Consider the following 23,636-nt stretch of genomic DNA (forward strand, 5'->3'; position numbering starts at 1 on the left):
ATGAGATGAATGTTTATCAACATATTTTCATTATTATGTTGTTATTGTTTATGTGTTGATGCGGCACCTATGAGGCGTGCATGTTGTTTTTAATGAATATATTGAGATATATTCATTTGGGAAGAAATAACATATTTTTGAAAATTTATGAAAATATGTGATGTGATGGGAATGTGATTGAACATGTAAAACTAGACATGTAATATGGGTTGGACTAACCTTGTCATGAGATAGCGGCCACGAGCTGATGCGTGGGATAGCCTCCACGGGCTTACGGATAGCGGCCACGAGCTGATGCGTGGGATAGCCTCCACGGGCTTACGCGTGGGATAGCCTCCACGGGCTTACGGATAGCGGCCACGAGCTGATGCGTGGGATAGCCTCCACGGGCTTACGCGTGGGATAGCCTCCACGGGCTTACGGATAGCGGCCACGAGCTGATGCGTGGGATAGCCTCCACGGGCTTACGCGTGGGATAGCTGCCACGAGCTTATGCGTGGGATTTGTATAGTCTTGGACTGGGACATGATCTTGGTTAGTCCAACGCCAGAAATGAAAAGTTTGAAAACTTTGGAATTTGAGTAATACGGGAATGGATCACATAATGTGAAAAAGGATTTGTGTATATGTACTGATTACATATATTTGTTGTTTGTTGAGCTTTTGAAATGATGAAATGATATATATTTTGATACTTGATTATTTTATGATTTTGTTGTGTGTGGCTGTTGGGATTCTTACTGGGCTGGAAAAGCTCATACTACACTTACATTTTTTTTCAGAGGCACTGGATTCGTAGAATCTGTCGGATGGGACAAGAAGTGAGCTCGATCTGGATTCAGACTGCTAGATAGTTAGAAGTCAATTTATCTTTGATTTATGGACATTTGAATTTATGTAATAAATCAGTACATTGTAGCTGGATTTGATTGAATTCCATTAATCTTTGATTTTGGCATTTATTGGAATTATTGGAATTATTTGAATTGTTGTTTATCATAGGCCTTGCATGATCTTTAGGGCATTGCTCTAGGGATCATGCGGCCGGTCGCGTGCCGGACCCGGGTGATGGGTTTCGGGGGCGTGAGGACCCGTGCGGGCGTGTGTTTAGTCCCACATCGGTTATTCGCTTGGTAGATCTTGGGTACTTATACAGGATCAAGGAACCCAAATAATAACTTCCAGCTAGCCATTTTGGGTGAGATTCTGGGTTGTTACAAATGGTATCAGAGCGGACCCGGCCCATAACCTATGTGGACTAGGGGACACTGCAGCACGGATCTATTGGGGCTGACTACGGACCAATCGTGGTGTTTATGATTAGATTTGAATAGATATGAACCCTTAGCCTGACGAGGACGTCAGGGCTTGAACGGGGGGAGTATGTGAGGACCCGTGCGGGCGTGTGTTTAGTCCCACATCGGTTATTCGCTTGGTAGATCTTGGGTACTTATACAGGATCAAGGAACCCAAATAATAACTTCCAGCTAGCCATTTTGGGTGAGATTCTGGGTTGGATGCGGCAAAGCTAAGATTCTTTCACTTGTAGGTTTCCTGTAGGTTTTATTAGATTATGCATATTTTATCTGTTGTCGTTTCATTCCATTTATTTTTATCTGTTAGTTTTGTTTAGCCAAATTACAGTTATATTGAATGAGGTAGGGAGATTGCATGGTTTCCATTAGTTTCAGAAGCATTAGAATGTTAATTTCATGAGAAGTGGATGGGAAATGAAATCAACAGGGAATAGGGATGAACAAAGCAACAAAAGGCAAATGTCTGAAGCTACACCAGCATGCCTCGCTTTCAAGTTCTAAGTAACAATATGCAAATTTGTATATCTGAATAATCGTGGTGAAAGAAGCTATCTGCAATTCTTTCATGCAAATTAATGTAGTCTTAAAATTGAGTTCCTTTAAAATTCATAGGACTGCTGCACACTCCCAAACAAATAATTAACCAAGCTTGACTAAATATACATAAAAGTATAAAACATAACATTGCCCACATTAACCTGCTTCCTACTTAGAGAGTTTCACCTGAAGGCAGTTTTACCTGAAGGAGTTCTCTGCAGAGGTCTAATGATAGAAATTCCTGGCTGAAAAATTATTCTTTCAAAGGAGACAGAAATACTGGTAATGCAACCTCCAACAATGTCAGGTCATGTGTCCCTTGAGGCATTGAACTCCACTGCATTTCTTGTTGTCATGATCAAGCAACATCTTTCCTTGGTTACCTGCTACTAGTTGCTGTCCATGAAAAAAAAACGAGCAGTGAAAGTCCCCAAAGAAACGCCACCAAGGTGGTAGCCTAGTGGTACTGGGCAGAAATTCTAACCTTAAGGTCCCAAGTTCGAATCGCTGCGGCGACGATTAAATTGTGGACCGGAGCTCACTACTTTGGCCACTGCTTGGACTTGAGGTATAGGACCGCTCTTGAACCGCTAGTAGCCGGGGTGGTGCCGGGTGTGACGTACTCACACTTGGGACTCGAGCCAGAGCCCAGAGGGGTAGCTGAGCCGGGCCCATGGGTGGGGAGGGTATGAGTAAAACCGGTCGGGGTGCCCAACACACGGCCATTTCTGCCCGCATCGAACATTCTCCTGGCGGGGCGGGGGCCCAGTGGGGGCTGCTACGCGGGGTTGGGCTTGTCCCTTCCTCCCCCCTACCCCTTTTCTTTAGCAAAAAAAAAAAAAAAAAAAAAAAAAGTCCCCAAAGAAACTGAAATTCACTGAGTTTCAATCTGACATGTTGTGGCCAGATATTAACAAAGTTCAGGGTAAATCTTCAACATCACGTTTCGCTAAGATCTGTCCAATTGAAACTTCACAGGAACTGCATCAAGAGCAGTTGCTTGCAGAATTAGTAGCCAGGCTTCATATGAACATCGTTTACTTTGAATGAAACCAGCAGCGATTATGTTCCATCTGCATTTCTTCTTGTCATGATCAAGCAACTTCTTTCCTTGGTCACCTACTACTAGTTGCTGTCCATGAAAAAAAAAACGAGCAGTGAAAGTCCCCAAAGAAACTGAAATTCAGTGAGTTTCAATCTGACATGTTGTGGCCAGATATTAACAAAGTTCAGGGTAAATTTTCAACATCACGTTTCGCTAAGATCTGTCCAATTGAAACTTCACAGGAACTGCATCAAGAGCAGTTGCTTGCAGAATTAGTAGCCAGGCTTCATATGAACATCGTTTACTTTGAATGAAACCAGCAGCGATTATGTTCCATCTGGGAATAGTTTGTACCATGAACAAGATGAAAATACCCACAGAAAGGCAAACACAAGCATTGTCACCACACCTCCCTGGAGAAAGGAGCCTGAAAATTTTTCTTTTAGGTTTCAGCTGTAGGGTAATAATCTCATTTCAGTACGAGGAGACACTTGTTCACTTATGATTCACCACAAACTAGTTTTGCAAAATGCTTTCTAGTTCATGTAATTTTTTCACATTTATTGTAGAATAAACGCATAACAATTATCTTTTCATAAACTTAATTTTTCTTCAGCATTTTTCCACAAAAACAACTCCATGTGCCCATCTTTACTATTGGAATAGAAGTCTTTCTTTTTTGTTATGGAGAAAAGTAGAGGAGGTTTGCAAAGTTCATGTGCACCATCTAAATTTACCCATAAGATATGGGTACTCTCAGAAACTTAATTGCACCAGCCATTTGTAGACAAGCAATCTTACATAAGATATCCATGCTTGACAATGCGCCTATGAAATATGTTAATAGTTTGACTTGGCTGATAACTGCTAATAGAGCTTATTTAATCTCATGCCAGCAATAAAATAGCATTTGTTTGAGGCTTACTTCCTTCTCCTCTGGCAATATATTTATAAAAAGAATGTTAACAATTCAAAATTCTTAGGACATTGCAAGGTTTCATGGACTTCCATGTGAACCGTCTACTGCCCACTTTGAGATTTGCACAGGCGAATGGACGATCCAACGATCTCCAGGCACATAGGATTTTTATTTTCCTTCCGTCCGGCGAAGAAGGAAGGCGTATCCTTCCGCGCGACGGTTGCAACTGCGTTCCTCGGCGACAAGCGTCCCGGGACAGCTGGCGCCACTATACCTGGTCATTGAATGAATGTACCTGTTCTTACCAAAAAAAAAAAAAATGTATCTGTTTAGGAAGACGACGGCAGTTTCCAAATCTTTTTAAATACGGTGGGGAAGTTCGGGATTCGGCCATGGAAGGCCGCAGAACGAAGACATTGTGAATACCCACGGCACCGCACGTCTGAGAAGAAATCTGCGAATCGTGCCCGAAAAGAAGGCTTTTTGAACAGGGTTAACGCCATTTTGGAGGGAGATCTCAGAAACAAGGGAAGTGGTTGTGAGGAAGGAAGACATGGCATTCTATAGGGCGCAATCTTTTCTCGTCTTCCTTTCTCTCTCCTTCTTCTTCGCTATTTCTGCGCCTCATTCGGCAACCGTATCAGGTATCATCACCGCTGGCTTTCTCTTGTCCTGTTTCTGGTTCATGGAGGCGTTTCTTGTGTTCTTGGAACCGGGTTATTGAATGTGGTGCGTTTTGATCAGAAGAGCATGATTTTTTTGGAAAGATTCGATTTTTATGCAATTCCTGAGATGCGATGTTGTAGGTGGCGGGAGAGAAGAGGTTTTGGTGCCATTGAGAAGGTCTGTTGTCGAGGGACAATCACCTGCCAGGATTTTGGTGGAGAACGACTCTTTTGTCTTGGCGGCGGAGAGGACACAAAGGAGAGACCCTTTGAACGGCTTCAAAAGTTACAACGGGGGTTGGAATATCAGTAATCGGCATTATTGGGCTGTGAGTTCTCTTCCACAATTCAATTCCGGGCTCCTTGTAGTTGTTCTTGTTGTTTTAACCGATAGAAATCTGCCTCCTTGATTTGATTGCAGTCTGTTGGTTTGACTGCTGCTCCTTTCTTTTCGATTGCTGCGGTATGGTTCTTGGGCTTTGGACTGATCTTGGTGTTCATCTGTTGCTGTTATTGCTGCTGCCCACGCCGTAGTTACTCATATTCACGCACAGCTTATGCGCTCTCTCTTGTGCTGCTCATTCTCTTCACCTGTGTCGCAGTGTAAGTTCCCTTTTGCTGCCATTTTTGTTCAAGGATCGATTTTTATGGTTCCTCTTGATCAATTTATAGTGATTTTTTTTCTATTTTATGAAATGTATCTAGCATTGGATGCATTGTTTTATACATGGGACAAGGGAAATTTCATCGTAGCACTTCGACTACATTGGATTTTGTTGTCGGCCAATCAAATATCACGGTGGCCAATCTTCGGAATTTCTCAGATAATTTGGCTGATGCTAAGAAGATTGGGGTGGGTCAGATTTTCCTTCCTTCTGCTGTCCTGGATAAGATTGACGGGCTCGTGACGAAGCTTAACGCATCCATGAATGACCTTGCTTCTCATACATCAGACAATTCTGAGAAGATTCAAGATGCTTTAGACTCTGTGTACGAATGTAGACTCTTCACTTGTTGCATTTCCCCACTTTTTTGCTGAAGTGTGTTCATATTATATCTTGGTTTCCGGTGCAGTTGAGAGAATTCTTCGCTGTAAAGCATGCATGCATTTCTCATGACTGAGTTTGTCTGCTGTTAATATATGCAGGAGGTTGATTTTAATCGTAGTTGCAGCTGCAATGCTCCTATTGGCATTTCTTGGATTCTGTAAGCATATTTATCTAATATCCCTATGTTTAAAAATTTTCGTCTTGGCAGTGTTTGATTGGCTGGCTAACTTGATGATGTTGTTTTGGGATAGTTATTACAGTGTTCTCCATACTTGGTTTGCAATTCCTTGTCTATTTGTAAGTGAGATGATTTCCCATTAGCCATTTTCTGGTTCATGATGGGGGTTTTCTGCACTCTCTTAGTCTATATTTTACAGTTGCTTATTCAATTTGAGATTATCGCATTTGCAGCTTAGTGCTCATTGGATGGATTCTCATTGCTGGAACCTTTATCCTGTGTGGTGTATTCCTTCTCTTGCATAAGTAAGTACCACCACTGTTCTGTTATGGTTGATTTCTGCTGCATAATTCTGATGAATATAATGGTTTTCTAGCATTTAGATCATAGATTTGATGCTTTGTTAGAAAATTTACTCATGTATGCAGTGATGGATATATCTGGTTTTCCAAGCTATTTTGCTTACTGCAAACAACATGGGGAACATCATATTATCATCTACTGACCAGGGCTTGAAATTGTCTTTTAATTGCAAATTTTGCAATATTTATCTATCAAGTTATGCACGTAAGTTTTGGTTAATTTCCTACATTTTTTTGCCTTATACATGTGTTGTTCCAAGTATTATTAATTCACAAAGGGTTAGACGAGGCCATATCTGGTAAAGCCCTTTTTTCAATCTCTCTCTTTTTTTAAAAAAAGATTCAATGTTACTGCTTAGTCATGCTATGGAGAGGGTTCTTTAGCCTTTTATCGATTTCGATGTAATTCTTTTGCTGCTGTAAAAAATTATTAAACAAGTCTAATTATCTTGTGAGTTATATAATTGCAAGATATATAAATTCAAGCAAGATATTCCCCAAGCTCCAACTCAGTGCAAAATAAGGGCATGATTAATTCATGAACCTAGAGAGGTCCTAGGCCCCCCTTTCTTTTTCATGTTGGGTGTCCTCCATTTCAGCTTGATCATGGACTGCCCTAACCCGGATGATTCCCTCTGTTGGCAAACCCCTAGATTTACCTAAAATCAAGATTCATATCCAGTTGAAGCTGGATTAAGAGAATCTTCTCCACTTAGATGGTCATTGCAGGACATAATTTACCTAGGAGGAAGATAAAAAAAACAATCAAGCATTGGAGTCCTTGTTTTTACCATCCAAGGAGCTGCTAGGATAGTGGATGACATGAAAACAACAAATGGGCTGACTGGTTGTTGTTAGAAGCACTTGGCATTGTTGTGGAATGGTGAGTGGGCCAGAAGCTTTATTCACCCGATTTGTGATGCCCAGATCGCTTTAAGTTTATTCTCTACCTTTATTCATAAGACAGCTCAAACTTATTCTTTCATACGATAGATATCAATGATGGGAAGAGTGTACTGCCAGGTTAGCTGAAAAAGCATAACACTGAAATTGTTTAAGCTTAACCATTTCCAGTACCAGCATTACCCACAAAGATTTTCTAAATCACTTTAATTGATGCAAATATTACTCAACATGATATATCATTATCCTCAGTATTTTTAATGTGCAACAGAGGAGATTTTAGAGTATGTCTTGATAAACTACTTTCGACAACAAGCACTGGTTGTTTCCATGATATGATTATAATATATAATCAATATACCAATAATTTTGTGGGCAATTGAAAATTAATTTGTTTCAAAAAGATTGTCTTAAGGAAGCCTTCGGTATCCTCCTTTAATGTTGGAGATTCTGTGGCGATGTAGAAATGATATTGTTTTATCATAATTCATAGATGGCCAGACAAGCCCCTAGCCAGTCCATATCCATTGCTTTGACATTTCTTTATGCTAACAAGGCATTCCCAAAAGCCTGTACTCCTTGATATGGGAGAGAGCAAAGGAGGTTTTAACTCAAAAAAGTAACTACTTCTAACAGGCCAAACTTTTAGTTTCAGGCTTGTTTGTAGCTAGCCACCAACAATGCTATTGAAAAATTGATGGTGCAGCACATCTAGAGTTTGTTGGTGAAGGTTGATGTTTTACTGATCTAGAGTACAGATTCAGTGACTGAGAAGGAGATGGTGAGAGCAAACTACAATTTTGTTGCAGTTGACTGCATTGATAGGGCTGATTGGTGGCTTTGAAACTTTTGGTAGCTAATTAGACTTATAACTAATATATTTTTTCTTGGCTAAGAATGGTGATACGGGCTTATGTTAGTCTTTCTATTGATTGGTGGCTTTGGAACTTCTAGCAGCTAATTTGAGTTAATAATGCCATGGAACATTGGCTAACATTTTTTTTTTCTTTGGCAAAGAATGATGACACTACCTTGTGTTGATCTTTCAATTGTTGTAAAACCATCTTATCAGCTTTGTCATTTCACAACTGTAAGACTAATGCTGCTATTATGGAGGCCAGTAAGGTGATGGATATGCTTGCTTTGATGCACAAATACATGCTTAACAGCTCATGTGCTGGCAGGATGGTTTCCCTAGTGAGCTTCATGATTTTTGTGAGCAATCCCTTGCAACAAGATACCCTGTCATCAACTTCAGTTACTGTTAGGTTTCTCTTATGTGAGGAAGAAAAAGAAAAAATATAACAGACTTATATGAATAACCGAAAATGAAATTAACACAAGAATTTAATTTGTAGGGGTATGTGATCATCAGTAGGTCCTCAAGTAGGGTGCCCCAAAAGATAGACCTAAACAGGTTGACTGTGCACAGGTGCAAAGTGATGAGATGAGAGTTTACGTATCTTTGTAAATACTGAAACAAAACTTTGTTAGTAGTTTATGGGCATGGTTCAAGTATGCATTGCATTTATAAAGACTGAAGCGGTGCATGTTAAATAGTCAGGCCACTCTATTCACAACAAAAACAACAAACTGAATTATTTTATGATTCAGAATTAGAATCTTATTATGATTATTACGTTTTATTATATTCTAATCTTGGTGAGATATTGATTCTTTTGGTGTTATTCTAAATGTTTGGGAAGCTATAGTAGTAGGTCATGACCTGCTGGTATGCTGTTGATGTTTGAAACAGAGAATCAATCAATCCTGTTGATTTCAAATTTTTAGCCACCGTAGCCTTATGTTGTGATGTTGGATGCTGATCTTTAGACGAGTAATTCTAACTACTCAGTGGCATCACAAGCTCAGAACCTCGTTTGTAACTTTTCAAAAATACGCCAGAGAGTGTGTAATGTTGGTCGTATGAAGCTTACTATTGCCTACATTTTGTATTCATAAATTCTAAAATCTTTGACAATTCTGTTCTGCTTTTTTTTTAGGCTGAGAATTTAAAAGGTGCCTTCTGTTTTTATAAACGATTTTATAAAATTGTGTTTTACTGAAAGGTCTATATGTTCCCATCTATGTAATGTACAAAGTTCATATAACTTAGACCAAGGTACGCCGTACCAGCCCGAACTGAGCGGTATGGAGTATACCATATGGTACCGGTTCGGTACGGGTGGCATACCAACACTCAGTATGCAAAAAAATTTTGTGCCATACAGTATCGATACTATGCTAGTGTGGCATCGGTACGGGATTTGGTACTGAGACAGTGAATCTTGACATAGACCTTTTAGAACTACTATACTATAACACGATGGGAGCATGTATATGCATCATATGGTACACTCATAAATGAGTTCTTGCTATATCGTTATAAGTCCTTGCAATGATAGCTGATGGCAAACCAATAAGTAATTGCTTTCCTCCACATTGTTTGGAGTGCTTTCATTACTTAATATCACCTGATGTTCTTTCCAATGTATCAGTGTGGTCACAGACACGTGCGTTGCGATGGATGAATGGGTCCTTCACCCTCAGGAGCATACAGCTTTGGATGATATCCTTCCCTGTGTGGATGGTGCCACTACCAATGAATCTCTGTATCAGAGCAAGGAAGTTACTTACCAGGTGGTGAATGTTGTTGATCAGGTCATCATGAACATCTCCAATGTCAACTACCCTCCTAGTGCCAGATCTCTATATTATAACCAGTCTGGACCCTTGATGCCCATACTCTGCAACCCATACAAGCTAGACTTCAGCAACCGCACATGCGTCACTGGAGAAGTCAGACTTGAAGATGCATCACGGGTATCAGCACAGATTGTTCTTATGAATCTATCATCATCATCATCATCATCATCCAATTCTTTTACCATGATAAGCATAGAATTGGCAATGAGCACAAGTAAAAAGACTCCTCAGAAGTTCTTTGAGAGGCCCTTTAATAATTGGTTCCACAATTCGTAACCAAGAGAATTTTACTAGATATCAAAATTTGCCATACTGGTCAGTACCATACCAGACCATACTGCTACCAAATCAGTATATTATACCGGACTTTACCAACACTCAGAATGCCAATCTTACTGTACCTTACTGCGTACGACACTGTAATCTGATGGTATTGGTACGAGTTCCAATATCGAGACGGCAAGCCTTACTATATATAGCATAGCTGTCAGGTAGCAGTGCTTATATCTTCAATAGGGAATTTTATATGTCTTGGAGGTCCAGATTAAGACGTAGTTGAACTGAAACAAAATACCCTACAAAACATGGTTCTTAATGTGGCATTCCTTCTGCATGACAAACTTTTTTGTGATGATACTTTATTTCCCAACTGATCAACCATTTGCTTCGATACTCTTTTTTTCTTTCAAGTATCGACCATTTGCTTCAATACTCTTTCAATAAGGGAAAGAAATTTATTTTCTTTCATGTGCAGGTATGGCAGGACTATGTATGCAATGTCTCGAATGCATCTGGAACTGAGATATGTACCACTGTGGGTCGCATTACTCCAGACATGTATGCCCAGATGACAGGAGCAGTGAATGTGAGCTATGGTTTATCTCACTATGGACCATTCCTTGCTCAGCTGGCAGATTGCTCCTTTGTTCGGCAGACATTTAGATCCATAAGTCAGAACAACTGCCCTGGTCTGGGACGAAACAGCAAGCACATCTACTTGGGCTTGGCGATGGTCTCGGCTGCTGTGATGCTGTCTTTGATCTTCTGGGTCATCTATGCTCGGGAGAGGAGGCATCGCAAGTACAGCAACCAATTCGTTGTTCGATCAGTCCATACACCTCTTCAAGAGAAAGCACTCTTAAGTAGTCCATGACAATGATCTCTATACTCAGGTGTTCTGATGATGAACATGACATACTTTACTTGATGTTTCTTATAATGTTCTCTGGGCTATTCTTATATTCCAAAAATATTTATGCAATAATGTCGATTATTTGGATCTAATATAGTCGATTGATGTTTATAGAGACAAATCATTTGTTTAATGCTCGATACTGATAAAAGTCATTAATTAATTTCAAAAAAAAAAAGATGGGACTTTGGAGGGTGAGCGAGCCCACAGATAACTTCGTTACACTCATCCGCCACGATATCTTTCAAGCCTGCTGCTTAAATTGTTTCTGGGAGTATACATAGTAGATGTAATTGCAGAGGCATCCGCAGATGTATACATAGTATGCATGGTAGAAGAAACAAGTATATATAAAATGGAAGGCGTAATTTTGATAATTTGATCCAATATTTACGGTAATAACCAACAGTCATATATGCATGGCATTCCATGTGCCATGCATAAATTTTATTGCCCAACAAAAGGCATAATTTTGTTAATAAGTATTCCTATAAATTGTTAACTAATCTAATAAAAATCTCACAACTTTTGGGTGTGGGATTTTCATGTACATCATACATAAGATTAAAACACAAAAAAAATCACAAATCAAATCAAAAAAGATTGAAGCGTATCTCAAGAGTCATAAGCAATCATTGATGATCGCTACAACAATATTCTGCCCCCTAAGAACGCAGAGATTTTAATTCTCTAAAATTTCTTTACAAACAGAAATATATAGGAATGCATAAGGACCTAGCCTAGTTAGTAATACTAATGAGTCTATCTATTATAGAGATTAATAATCAAATCAAACTATGCTAATACTTACTATACCACATGACTAAGATAGTAGAGCCCAAAATAACCAAATAATCACAAATTAATTATGACCTTCTTAATTATTCATTCAGATGACAAGTAATAAATTAAATTAAAATCAGTCCATAATCAATAAAAATCCATCTTTATAAGAAATTCCAAAATTGGCGACAAAAACTTAATACCCTGCTTTAACAAAAGTGCTGGCTTTTGCCAAAAGAGAAGCAAATTCATGGACTAGTCCACACTCTTGCTTAGCTTGTATGTTTTCTTTTCCTCTTCTTCTTCCCTATTTCTTTCTTATTGTCTAACACCACGTTTATGGTAACAATTCCACCGCTTAACAAGTTTTGGCAACGACAAAAAGACGCGTGATAAATAAAAGCCATTTTAGACCGGCAGATGGGCAGTGCTAGTAATTTTAAGTGAGGCACAAGTGCAATGTGGTAGACCAGAAATACTATGAACAAAGGATGCAAACCACCACCATCTCAAACTCCATTCTAATTTGGACCTCAACGCCAGCATCATCATCCATGGCTCCTACTAACTCATCATCTTCATGCCACATTCTGAGATTTATAATCCACCATACTTCAATTATAATCCATCATGGAATGGGAATGGCATGTTCCTGTTCCGATGGGATCAGCTTGGTGTTGGCGTTCCAGAGTTCTTTGCAATGACTCAGCTATAAAAATTGTAATAACCCAAAATCTCATCTAAAATGGTTAGCCGAAATGTATTATTTGGATTCCTTGATTCTATATAAGTACTCAAAATCTTCTTGACGAATAACCGATGTGCAACTACGAGTCCTCACAAAAATAGCTTATATATGTATGTATGTATTGGACAGCTCTTCAAAATAAGCAAGTATTCTAGCAACTAATCCTCTAATTCATCATGACGAGGAGGGAAAAAGAATTAAGATGCAGTGCTAAAGTGCATCATGCCTGATGAGCTAACCAGGTGCTCGGTTTCTTTGTTCTCAACTTATACAAGATTAATTAGTAAATTTTTTTTAGGATTTTTGATTAATAAAATAGAATATAATATTTAAAAATAATAATGTGACATTATAAAAAGGCAGCTATCAGTTGAGTCGATTAAATCAAGATACTATTCTCATTATCCAGCTAAAGTTTAAAAAAAGAATGATAAAAGTCATAATTCCTGAGTTACTGCGAACCACTTGTTACGGGACTCGGAGCAAGCCGATTCCCTGCCATCCCGAAGGAAACTCACCTGCCTTGCCATTCTTCTCAAGTGTTTTTTTCACCTTCTTCATGCTTTAAATGGCATACTTTCAAACATCTCTATTAATATTGTCACTATTCCAAAATAATTTTATCAACGTTTAATTAAAAAGTAATATAATGATAATAGATAAATAATAACAGTTTATATACAAAATATTTTCCATCTTACCATTATTGTAAAATATTGCGAAACAATATCCAAAGGTGTTACAACAAAGAGCTAATCATCTATCTGCGATAGTTGATTTAATTATTGTAATTTCGAGAGAAATGCTTCGGATTATTATTTTCCTTAATTTTCTATCAATCCCTTATCAAAATAATTATCTTTCTCACCACTTTATCAAATAATAAATTTAGTTCAATTGATCACCCTTTATTATTATTATTTAGTGGTAATTTTATTTAGTGGTCCTTCAGGTTTCCAGTCCGCTCTGCTTATGTTTGCGGAAAGTCCCCTCCACCGGCAACGAAAGCAACAACGAGACCTACAAATACAAATGATACTATTAAAAATTAAATAAAACAAAATTAAAAACATATACACGTACATATATATATATATAAAACCAATTACCTCCACGGAAAGCAACATGCCAAACGTCGGCTAATACGGAATGCGCCACCCACGTCGGCCGACGGTAACGGAACGCGTAACGGCGTTTCCCGCTGCAAAGGGAATACGAGGCAATGAATTAATTGGGTGGCCGGGGACTTAAAAATGAACCATTAACACATCCAATCCAAATTAATTGGTTGATTAATTCTTAAAATGTACCATTAACACATACAATCCAAATTAATTGGTTGATTAAGTTCAGCTTTAGAGTTGCCAGCGGTTCTCGTTCGATGGCCATCAACGGCTGTCAAAAAAGTATGTACAATTGGACGGATCTGATATGATCGACCCCTTGGGTTTCCATCTCCGATCCCTTGATACAAAAAAAGAAAGGAAAAATTTGGGGGGGAAATTTCTAAATTTGGGGGAAAAATTCCTTTTTTTTCTCCGAGTATTTTCTCCTCTCGTTCGCCGAGATCGGAAGCCTCTCTAATCGGAGTAGCGAGCTGCCGTTGGTGCGGTGGATCTCTGGGAGAGGGTATAGAGGACGGAGGGCTTAGATTTAAATTTTGTTTCTTTTCTACGAACCTGCTTCGAGATCTACGATCATGGATCGTCGGCCTTGGACATGATGGAGAGGCGGCTGGGCCGGGGATGGAAGGCAGCCCTCCGCCGCTGGTGGTGGGAGGAGGGGTGGATGAGGGCGGCGAGCGCCCTCCTCACCCACTCCCCCTCCACCGTACCAATCCGCACCAGCGAGTTCGTCATCGCCGACCGCCGCGCGTTAAGCCGGTTCGACGGCGAGGACACAGCCTGGCGGCGGTAGTGGTGGCGGCCACCGACGCCGTGGGCGGCGAAGCCCTTGTGGAGGTTGCAGCGGAAGGAGCCGGGATGGTTCGTTGGCGAGCACATGCAAGTCTTCCTCTGGCCGCCGGCTGGGGCGGCTGTAATCGGCCGCCGCTGGGGGCTGTGGTGCTCGCGAGGGGAGGCGAAGGCGAGGGACCGGCCGGGAGAGGTAGGGCGGTCGATGGAGAATCGGACGGAGGACGTCGGCGGGGCGAATCCGACGAAGTTGACGCGGGTTGGAGAGGAGGAACGGTGGAAGAAACTGGGAGACCTGGAAGAGAAGCTGGCGGCGGAGGAGGACGGAGACGAGTATCGCCGTCCGGTCGGAGAGATCGACCGCCGGAACGCGGCGGAGCTGGAGTAGACCGAGCCATTGGACCTTCTAGAATTCGCCGCCGCCATTGATGGACTCTCGATCTGGGCAAACCGGGCTCCCCTTCGCCGCTGGATTTATAGCTAGTTTTGGACGAAGGATTTGGGGGCAGGGACGGTGAATCAAGAGGAATAATGATGACGGTGGAAGGCAGAGGCCCAAAGCGGTGGGCGCAGGATTACGGCGTGCCTCCAGGTCGTTGGTTAACGGCCCTCGGCGCGTGCGAAAGCTGCCACGTAGTTTTGCGGCCGATTTAATAATACGGGCCTTTCTTTCAGAGAAATAAATGGAGTGCCACCGTGAAATTAGTAAGTATTTACGAGGTGCCATTTTGGTGACGAAAATATCCTTCGCCTTATTACTTTATGACTTCCGGTTGACCTGTCCTGTTCCACGAAATATCGCACCGGCCATGATGCTTGGACTCGGAAAGTCTAATTCAATTACGTGATTTAATGCGCCAAACATTTTCCTCTAAATTGAAAAGCAGCGATACTATACAACTCAGGGTTCCTTTGATTCGCGGAAAAAAAAAAAGTAAGAAAAGTGTGGTCAACAGAAAATTAATGGAATGTCTCTTGTTTGATTGGAGTTTTCAAATGAGATAGATGAAAAAGTTGTATTCTTATGGGAATATGATTTTCACATTTCATGAAAAAATCTTTCTCATGAGAAACATGCAAAATTTACTTTCCCATGAGGTGCGAATCACTCCATTCTTATTTTTCCCCAAAAAGGCCTTTTAGTATTAAAGAGGCATTAAAAACCTAATTTTTATTAAGGGTATAATAAGAATTACACGTAGCTTTCCCAAAAAAGTGGTTGGTCAACCAAATATAAGCACTGTAGAAATCAGTTTCCATGTTTAACCAAACATGCCAAAAGTACATTCCCAGATATTTTCTTCCTAAGAATCTTCTTCCCAAGAATCATATTCCTAAGAGAAAAAATTCTTCCCGCGAACCAAACGAGCTCTCAATGAATTCCATGATTAATGTCTGTATTTGGAATGAAATTAGAAGGGTGGATCTCATTGCCTATATGAGACGATTCATTCTAATTAAGGAAAATCATTATTTCATTTAAATGTATCATAAAACAGCATTGATGATAGAGAAGTTCAAGAACAATGCTATGTCTATGGAGGTGGAATATGTAACGGAATTGAAGTTTTTTTTAAACATTAGGGCCTTAAACATAATTATGCTTTCGAATAGAAGTAGTCTTTCCCTCTCTCTCCGCATGCGCGCGCGCAAAGGACCAATCAATATCATGTAAGCTATACATGAGGGCAACTGTTGATTTGAAGAAAATCATAGATTTAATTGTATGCTCTCAAAATTTTATGGCAACATTTTTATAGATCTTCTTGAAGACCTAAAATGAAAATAAAATAGCATGTAGAAAAATGTTCAACAATTTATAGTGGTAAAGAACATGATTAACAATGTGATTTTTCAATTTGAATAATCTATCATTAATGTATTGGTGCCGGTTCTTTTACTAAAAATTATTTAGTGTATAGTCTAATTCGATTATTATAAGTTGAGGCATAGCTGCATAAAAGCTGACAACATACATCCTACATAATTGAAAAGGGAATAATACTTGAAAAACTTAGGAGCTACATATACAATGCTTGTTTAATCTAAGCTACACTTAGCCAACCTAAATTTGTTAAATATATGATCAATACTTGTCTAATTCGTGGTGAGAAATTATGACTAATTTTCTAAGAAAAGACTAGGCAATTGCCTAAGCACTTGAAACTACAGCAATTATGACAAAAACACATCTTCGGCTCATCTTCAATTTATCATTTGTCTTACTTTTTTCTTATAAAGTGCTGGTGTTCTTCTCTGATAACCTTCATAGGAAGGATGTAAAACTAGTTTTCAGCGTAGCACAAAGGATTTGATTGTTAATTTGGAGCCCGATTATGAACTTAGCCCATGGTAGTTCATAACAACACCATGAGTTCTAGAGTTTCTTTTGTTTTGGTGCTATCACCCCAGCAACTCTCTCTCTCTCTCTCTCTCTCTCTAATACACACATACACAAGTTATAATGGCATACATTAAAAAATAATAATTTATCAATTATTCATAATTCTTTCAAAATAAGTAAAATAATTCATGAAATTCATAAATTATTGAATAATTCACTGGTCTTATTCAATGGTGAAAAAGCATCCCATGATCTAAAGTGTAATTATTTAGTGATTTTTATACCAATACAAAGAATATAGTGACTTAGTTCAGACTCAAGATTCATTAGTGAGTGTGTCCCAACAACTTTTCCTTCTACTATACTCTTCAAGTTTAAATATCAGCATCGATTATTTTTGTTTCCTGAGAAAAAAATATACATATATCAGCATCTGTTCAATCTAACATCTTATGTATGCTTTTGGTTGATATGGTGGTTGAGAAATGGGGTGTGCCAAGTGCGAACAGAGTCTTTGAGGCAGCTAGGTAACAGCCCATTAGAACCATAAAAATATATGAAGACAGAAGATTCCATGGGTCCCTTAGCCTATAAAGTCTTTTGGAGTTCAAACAAGAGCAAGGAGCTCAACAAATAACAAAGTTTGCAGAACTTGGAAGATCACACGTTGAGAGTTGCAAGGTGCACTAGTAGCTCACGTTACTAACGCCAGATAATGCCATGGAAGTTTGACTACAAGGAGAAACGAGTGGTAGCATCTAAGATTTCTATTACGGAATATCGAATTGTTCACATGGAATTGGTACTCGGCAAACAAGGAGAAAAGATACAAGCAAGGTGTTGGCTGAAAAGCTGGTTTCCTTCTCTACACTCAATTTGGATGAGTGTCTATAAAATTCCAATGTGCCAATCTATCATGGAAAGATGCGAATCTGCACATAGAAAGAAAAGTAGAAGAGGTTGCCGGATGGAAAGCTCTTGTCCTATTAAGATTCAATTTTTTAAAATCTAAGTTTGAGTAGAAGACTATCTCTTAGCTTTTTTTTTTTTTATTTGAATCTATAACATATAACAGCCTATAATAAGTAGACCAATTTTAAGCCATATCAAATAGTTCGTAAGTTTTTGAACTAGGTTTGCTTTGTAAGCCTACCTCTTATTGATACGCATAGCAAGTACATGAATTGCTGAAGCTTGAATAATAAATCATAAGAAAGAGATTTAATAATAGATGATATATAGTGCTCTGCATACTCTGAACGCTGAACACAAATTGGAATCTTTCAGCTATATTTGTATAAAATAAAAGATGGGGTTGAACTAATAAATGAAAATTTATTAAGGTGTTTTATGTACCAATCCTATTTTAAGTGGCACTACCTGTAAGTCGGCATGCCACGCCACGAATCACCTGCTCCCTTGACCTCTCCACAGCCCATACCCCAAACGGGTCAACCCAATGGAGAGTCGGCATTTGACTGTAGAATGCTGATCAATTATTTGGAAGCAGAAAGAATTCATTGGCATGAAACTAAATATGTTGCTACAGGAGAAAGATTAATAGAACAAGAAAAAAAAAACAAAAATTTTGTACATTTATGTAATTTGGTTTATTGATCTAAATCCATAAGAAATTAAAATTTTTTTATAAATTTTAGCATCAATATATCCAATTTATAGAATATTCAATTACTTTCTTTTCTTACCATTAAAAAAATATATATAATAAAATAAATTGAGATAGATTGAGGTTCTATAATAATCAGGTTAGTTTGATTATCTTTGCTCGGCTCCTGGAAGGGAAAAAAAAAGAAAGGCTTTTTTTTTTTTTGCTAAAGAAAAGGGGAAGGAGGAGGAAGAGGAAGAGACAAGCCCATCCTTGCGTAGCAGCCCCTAATGGGCCTTCACCCCAGCAGGAGAATGTTCGATGCGGGCAAAAATGACCGTGTGTTGGGCACCCCAGGCCGGTTTTACTCATACCCTCTCCACTCATGGGCCCAGCTTGGTTATCCCTCTGGGCTCCGATACGAATACCACGTGTGAGTACCTGGCACCACCGAGGCTACCAATAGAGCGATACGCCCTTTCAGACTCCGTATCTGAGCAGGGAGCATCCGGTCTCCATAATTTAATCGACGTCCGTGCGTTTCGAACTCGAAACCACTTGATTGGAAGTAAGGCCACGTTTTCATTGGGTACCACCTCAGTGGCAAGAAAGTTTTATTTTTGGTTTCCTAAAGATTATAACACTGAAGAAAATAAAAGTACAATCATACGACATTTTGAGCAGTGGGAAGAGTGGTGGATGACGGTCTCCGGCAGCCTTTCTAATCATACACGGTTTGGGAATCTTTGTTTAGGTTGCCGTCTGCGTCGCGGCCACAAAGTCGGACCGTCCATGGCATGCCGACGAGATCTTTGATGGTTTCAACGCTAACGTGTAGAGTACCAAAAGAAGATTCTTTTGGCATCCAAGGATATTATTAGCAAAACATTTTGAATGCCATTATTTAAAACCATGGTAACTAGGCCTTATTCATGTTCGAGGGCATCACATGGAACAACACTTAATTCATCAATTCATTCCAATTGGTTGAACCCAATGGGGTCATTGGGGGATCGAATGTCATTTTGATTTTGCTCATCGTTGACAATTGCTTCAACTTGAATCATTCGGTATCAATGCAGCTATACCAAGAAATAATATCTCTATTTTAGGAAGATTGTGCCTATTTGTTGCATCTGCTTTAAAAAAAAATTTGTGATGCTTCAAAATTTTTCATAAATTTATGTTTTTTTGAGAAAATAATTATGTATGACTTTAATGCAGCATCTTGAACCTTAGGGCTCGTTTGGTTTGCAGAAAGCATTTTTCCTCATAAGAATATGGTTTTTGGAAAGTAGATTTCTAAAAAGAGGATGGCTGAAAAAAAATTTTTGGCATGTTTGGTTGACAATGAAAAAGTGACAGATTTACAGAGTGCTTATGTTTGGTTGACCATCCACTTTTCTTGTAAAGTTATATATAATTTTTATTATACTCTTAATAAAAATTAGGTTTTTAATGCTTTGGATTAAATAAGGATAGTTGAAGGGCTTTTTTTAAAAAAAATAAAAATGTTTCGATTTTTAGTTCACGAAAAAGTAACTTTCTCATATTTCTCATGGGAAAAATTTTTCCATGAAACGTGCAAATCATATTCCCACGGAAATACAACTTTTCTGTCTCTCTCCTTTGAAAACTCTAACCAAACAAGAGGCATCTCTTTACTTTTTCGTTGGCCACACTTTCTTCCCCTTCTTTTTTCGTGAACCAAACGTGCTCTTAAGGACAAACTATGCGAGAATTGATAATGATATCACAAAAATTGAGTTAAGCCATCCAACAAATCGAGATATTATATCTATGTACTAATAAAATGAAAAAAAAATGTCTATTATATGATTGAAAGTGTGGTGCAAAACCAAGAACTAATAAGACGGTATATAGGGAGGCAAAATCCAAGTCGTGCAGTTATAGATCTTTTTTTCTCATGCGAAACCTTTTCCTCTCCACCCGAGCGTTTTTGTATTTTGGAAACTCCATACAAGCTAATTAATCTCGATAGAACATGAATTTTAAATGATGTGGGACAGGATAATTTAAATCCCATGGCTCATACTACAGCATCTTCTAGGTCTCAAACTCGGTCCTTTCACATAGTTCACGGGAAATGTGTTTTATTACCTCTATTCTAACCCGCTTGAAAGCTACGTATCTAAAATTAATTGGATGCCTCAGACCATAAAACACCAGGACCCAAACAGACATCTCAATGGCTCAGCATGCATTTGATCTAGTTGATGAAACATGCCATTTGTCATGGTCTTCTAGAGGGGAAAATAGAAAAATTTTAGTTATATCTCATTGGAGCATGGCTTCAAGCATAATAAGGCTCTACACTAGTGGATATGATCTGGTCAAAGTTTGGCGTGATTAGTAGCAAGACCTAGCTATGCATTCGTTCACGAGACTTCGATAAAAGCATAACTAGAAAAATCTTCAGAAATATCACCGTTTCGATACCGGATCCTATACCAGTACCATACTATTAAGTATCGGTATGCTTGGTAACTATACCTGGTTCAGTATACCGACATACTGCATTACTACTTCGGTATCAGTATGTCACAGTATGGTTGGTACAAACTAGTATCAACCGGTAGGACAAACACTGGTCTCTAGTTTCTACAAAAAAAATATCCACAAAATTTTATTAGACTTCTCAAAGATGAGATAAACATATAAAGGTTGCAAAATTTATGTATTTCTTGTTTATGATTTACACTTGTATAGTTGTTTTTGAGGACTATAGTAGGAGATATCCCAGCCAATACTGGGGTAAGAGCTGGATTAAATCCATTGACTTCACCAATTCAACAAGTTTAGACTAGGCAATGCAACAATGTTGAAGGTTTGGGCTGAACCGAGGCCGCTGCATCCTGGGCTCCCAACGGTCCATTAGCCAAAAGCCAGCCGCAGCCCTGGGTAGCTCATGTGAAGCAAAAGCCTAGACTAACTTTTACGCTAGAGTTGCATTTGGTGATCCAAATGGGATTAGCAAGGTGATTCTAGATTACTGCTGATTCTTATTCCAAGGTAATCTACTCCTCAATAATTTAAAATCACCACATTCGGTATGCCATATTCTAGTGATTAAATTTTTTTTGGTATCCACGTGCAACCCATTTGGTATTCTATAGGAATCCAAGATCACTTACCATATAATACCAAAACTACCCCTGATATATTCTATATAAATATATTTATTAATCATATAGAATATATATAATAAAATATTAATCTATTTATTAACATATTAATTATTAATATATTTCATAAAAAAAATATTTATCGGTACTATACATTATTAATACTATAGAGATATATTAATTGTTATTAGGAAAATAACTATTTTTTAATATAATATTTTTTAATACTAATAACTATTTTGATTAGGAAAATAAGGCAAATAGAAGTAATATATTAAATACTTTCATTATATAGATAAAAAATATAATAATATACTTATACTATAATTTAAAATTATCATTGAATAATAATATGACAATAATATGATTAATAATATATTGTAATATAATAAATATCATAAATATAATATAAATATAATATAATATATGTATAATATTGATATAATATATTAATGGTATGTTGATATATTAATTTTTTTGCTGGGCTGAGGGGACATTGTTGTCCTTAACTTTCAAGGATGGGTATTCCATCACTGAATTAGATAGTGATTTGAGGAGTAAGGATAATTTGGGATCATTGCTATATAGGATCACCGTGGTGTAATCAAACGTAGTGATCTCATCACCTCTATCCACATCATCCTTAATCTTGAGATGATCACCCTATACCAAACACTCCCTAGACGTCAAACTAGCTTTTATGAGTATTCTTGAGAAATTCATTCTATTTCTCAATGGACTTGAATATTTTGGTTTTATAGTTTTATTTACCAGCCCACAAATTGATATCTTTTCAGCCCAAGGATTGTTTAATATGGGCCTGGTTTGTTGGGCTAACCGGCCTAGCCCACCAGTTCCCTTGGAAAATATGTTAGCTTTATATAATTCCGGTATACAATTGTGATATGGGGAACACGAAGTTCAGGCACTTGGTATTTAGATATTGCAGCAGAAATACAAATCTTTGTGTTCTCGAGTTAGATCTCAACATTTGTTATCGAGCAATCTGGATGTTATGGAGAATTTTCTGAATGGAACCTCAAGTTCAATATATATCATCTCAAATGTTTTATTTTATTTTCTAGCATTAAATTTTTTTTTCTGCAGTTTCAAGACACTAAACTTGCCAACTTAATATTCCTGTAGTAGTTTATTGATGGCAAAACAAATCTAGAAGACGCATCTTAATGAAAAATTTAATCCAATTACTTCAATAAGGTCTCAATGGTAGGCAAGAATTGATTAAACATAAGTTTGCATTTAGATTGGTTCGGTTTTTTGAGTTGGGGGTCAGGTTGGATTTCAAGAAGAACCAGTCATTTTGTAGCCCATGGTTATGACAAGTTTGGATAATGTTGAATTCTCCATGGGATGCTAAGCCAACTCTATTCAATGCAGGGAAAATTATCTACTGGTATCTAATATTAGTTACTAAGAATGTTTTTTATTTTTTTTCTTAATTTGAGAAGCATCTACATATCACTATTAAAAATATTATGATATGTAAACCAGTTACCATGTAATCTATATGGCACATATATATAATACTTGTGCTAATACATATAATCCTTCTATCATTAAGGATAAAATGATGAATAAGATAATTTCGCAGTAGGAAATAATATTTTGAACAAAGTCCATCAGAAATACAAAAGGTGGATTGAATCATGACTGAAAAGTTAAACAAAGAAAATATTGTTGTTATTTTTTTCATGCAAGCTATATGCAGCAATATATAGAGATATGAAAGATAACTCTATTTCTAGGTCCCTACTCGAATCGTAAATAAATTTTAGCACCACAGGCCTCAAAATAACTATCCCTCTCTGCCTTCCCGTCCCCCTTCTCCTCCGTCTTGTCCTTGGATCTATGGAGAACTTCACTCTTTCCAAATCAAGAGCATATCCAAATGCTATGACTCTAAATCATGGCTGTTCTCCTGGTGCTGACTGTCGAGTGCTATATTAGAATCATAATTTCCAGTACTCCACTAATTTCTTGAACGATTACTCTTGATCTAATCAGGTCGACAGGTTCCGACAGTAAATTATGATTTCTTGAGAAAAAATGGTTTCTTTCATAGGATTAATTTCCCTTGTTGATATGTCTTTGTATCCTATTATGTTTTCCTTTCTTTTGTTTTTTCAGTTTTTTGGGTTACAGCTGGGGTTGTAAACCTCTTGGTTCCAACAAATGGATGGCTTACCATACCATGGTAGGGGAA

General features: G+C 38.1%; 2 protein-coding genes across 3 annotated transcripts; one reads left to right on the plus strand and one right to left on the minus strand.

Moving 5' to 3' along the window:
• Positions 1–4,036: 4,036 nt before the first annotated feature.
• On the plus strand, positions 4,037–11,050 carry LOC103706533. Of its 2 annotated transcripts, none has more exons than XM_039128162.1 (9): positions 4,037–4,461; positions 4,624–4,811; positions 4,904–5,085; positions 5,188–5,472; positions 5,630–5,688; positions 5,783–5,828; positions 5,943–6,014; positions 9,473–9,797; positions 10,435–11,050. In XM_039128162.1, exons 1-9 carry the CDS (start codon positions 4,371–4,373, stop codon positions 10,831–10,833), a joined length of 1,647 nt encoding a protein of 548 aa, XP_038984090.1. In that variant the 5' UTR covers positions 4,037–4,370; the 3' UTR covers positions 10,834–11,050. The 2 variants fall into 2 exon arrangements, with proteins under 2 accessions (XP_038984090.1, XP_017698114.2); XM_017842625.3 differs by having other exon boundaries at positions 4,038–4,461; positions 5,792–5,828.
• A 1,508-nt stretch (positions 11,051–12,558) lies between these two features.
• LOC103706534 lies at positions 12,559–15,294 on the minus strand. Its single transcript, XM_039128163.1, has 3 exons — positions 14,083–15,294; positions 13,513–13,604; positions 12,559–13,423 (listed from the first exon to the last, which is right to left on the minus strand). Exon 1 carries the CDS (start codon positions 14,740–14,742, stop codon positions 14,101–14,103), a length of 642 nt encoding a protein of 213 aa, XP_038984091.1. The 5' UTR covers positions 14,743–15,294; the 3' UTR covers positions 12,559–13,423; positions 13,513–13,604; positions 14,083–14,100.
• Between the last annotated feature and the right edge of the window lie 8,342 nt (positions 15,295–23,636).

Source organism: Phoenix dactylifera, chromosome 7, assembly GCF_009389715.1.
Source record: "Phoenix dactylifera cultivar Barhee BC4 chromosome 7, palm_55x_up_171113_PBpolish2nd_filt_p, whole genome shotgun sequence".
NCBI classification, from domain to species: domain Eukaryota; kingdom Viridiplantae; phylum Streptophyta; class Magnoliopsida; order Arecales; family Arecaceae; genus Phoenix; species Phoenix dactylifera.

What these genes read in the sequence shown, in the direction of transcription:
- LOC103706533 (XM_039128162.1), top strand. Translation starts at nt 4,371, where the DNA reads ATGGCATTCTATAGGGCGCAATCTTTTCTCGTCTTCCTTTCTCTCTCC. An exon ending in TTGCAATTCCTTGTCTATTT is followed by an intron (nt 5,829 to 5,942) that starts GTAAGTGAGATG and finishes TCGCATTTGCAG; the next exon opens with CTTAGTGCTCATTGGATGGA. An exon ending in GTATTCCTTCTCTTGCATAA is followed by an intron (nt 6,015 to 9,472) that starts GTAAGTACCACC and finishes CCAATGTATCAG; the next exon opens with TGTGGTCACAGACACGTGCG.
- LOC103706534 (XM_039128163.1), bottom strand. Translation starts at nt 14,742, where the DNA reads ATGGCGGCGGCGAATTCTAGAAGGTCCAATGGCTCGGTCTACTCCAGC.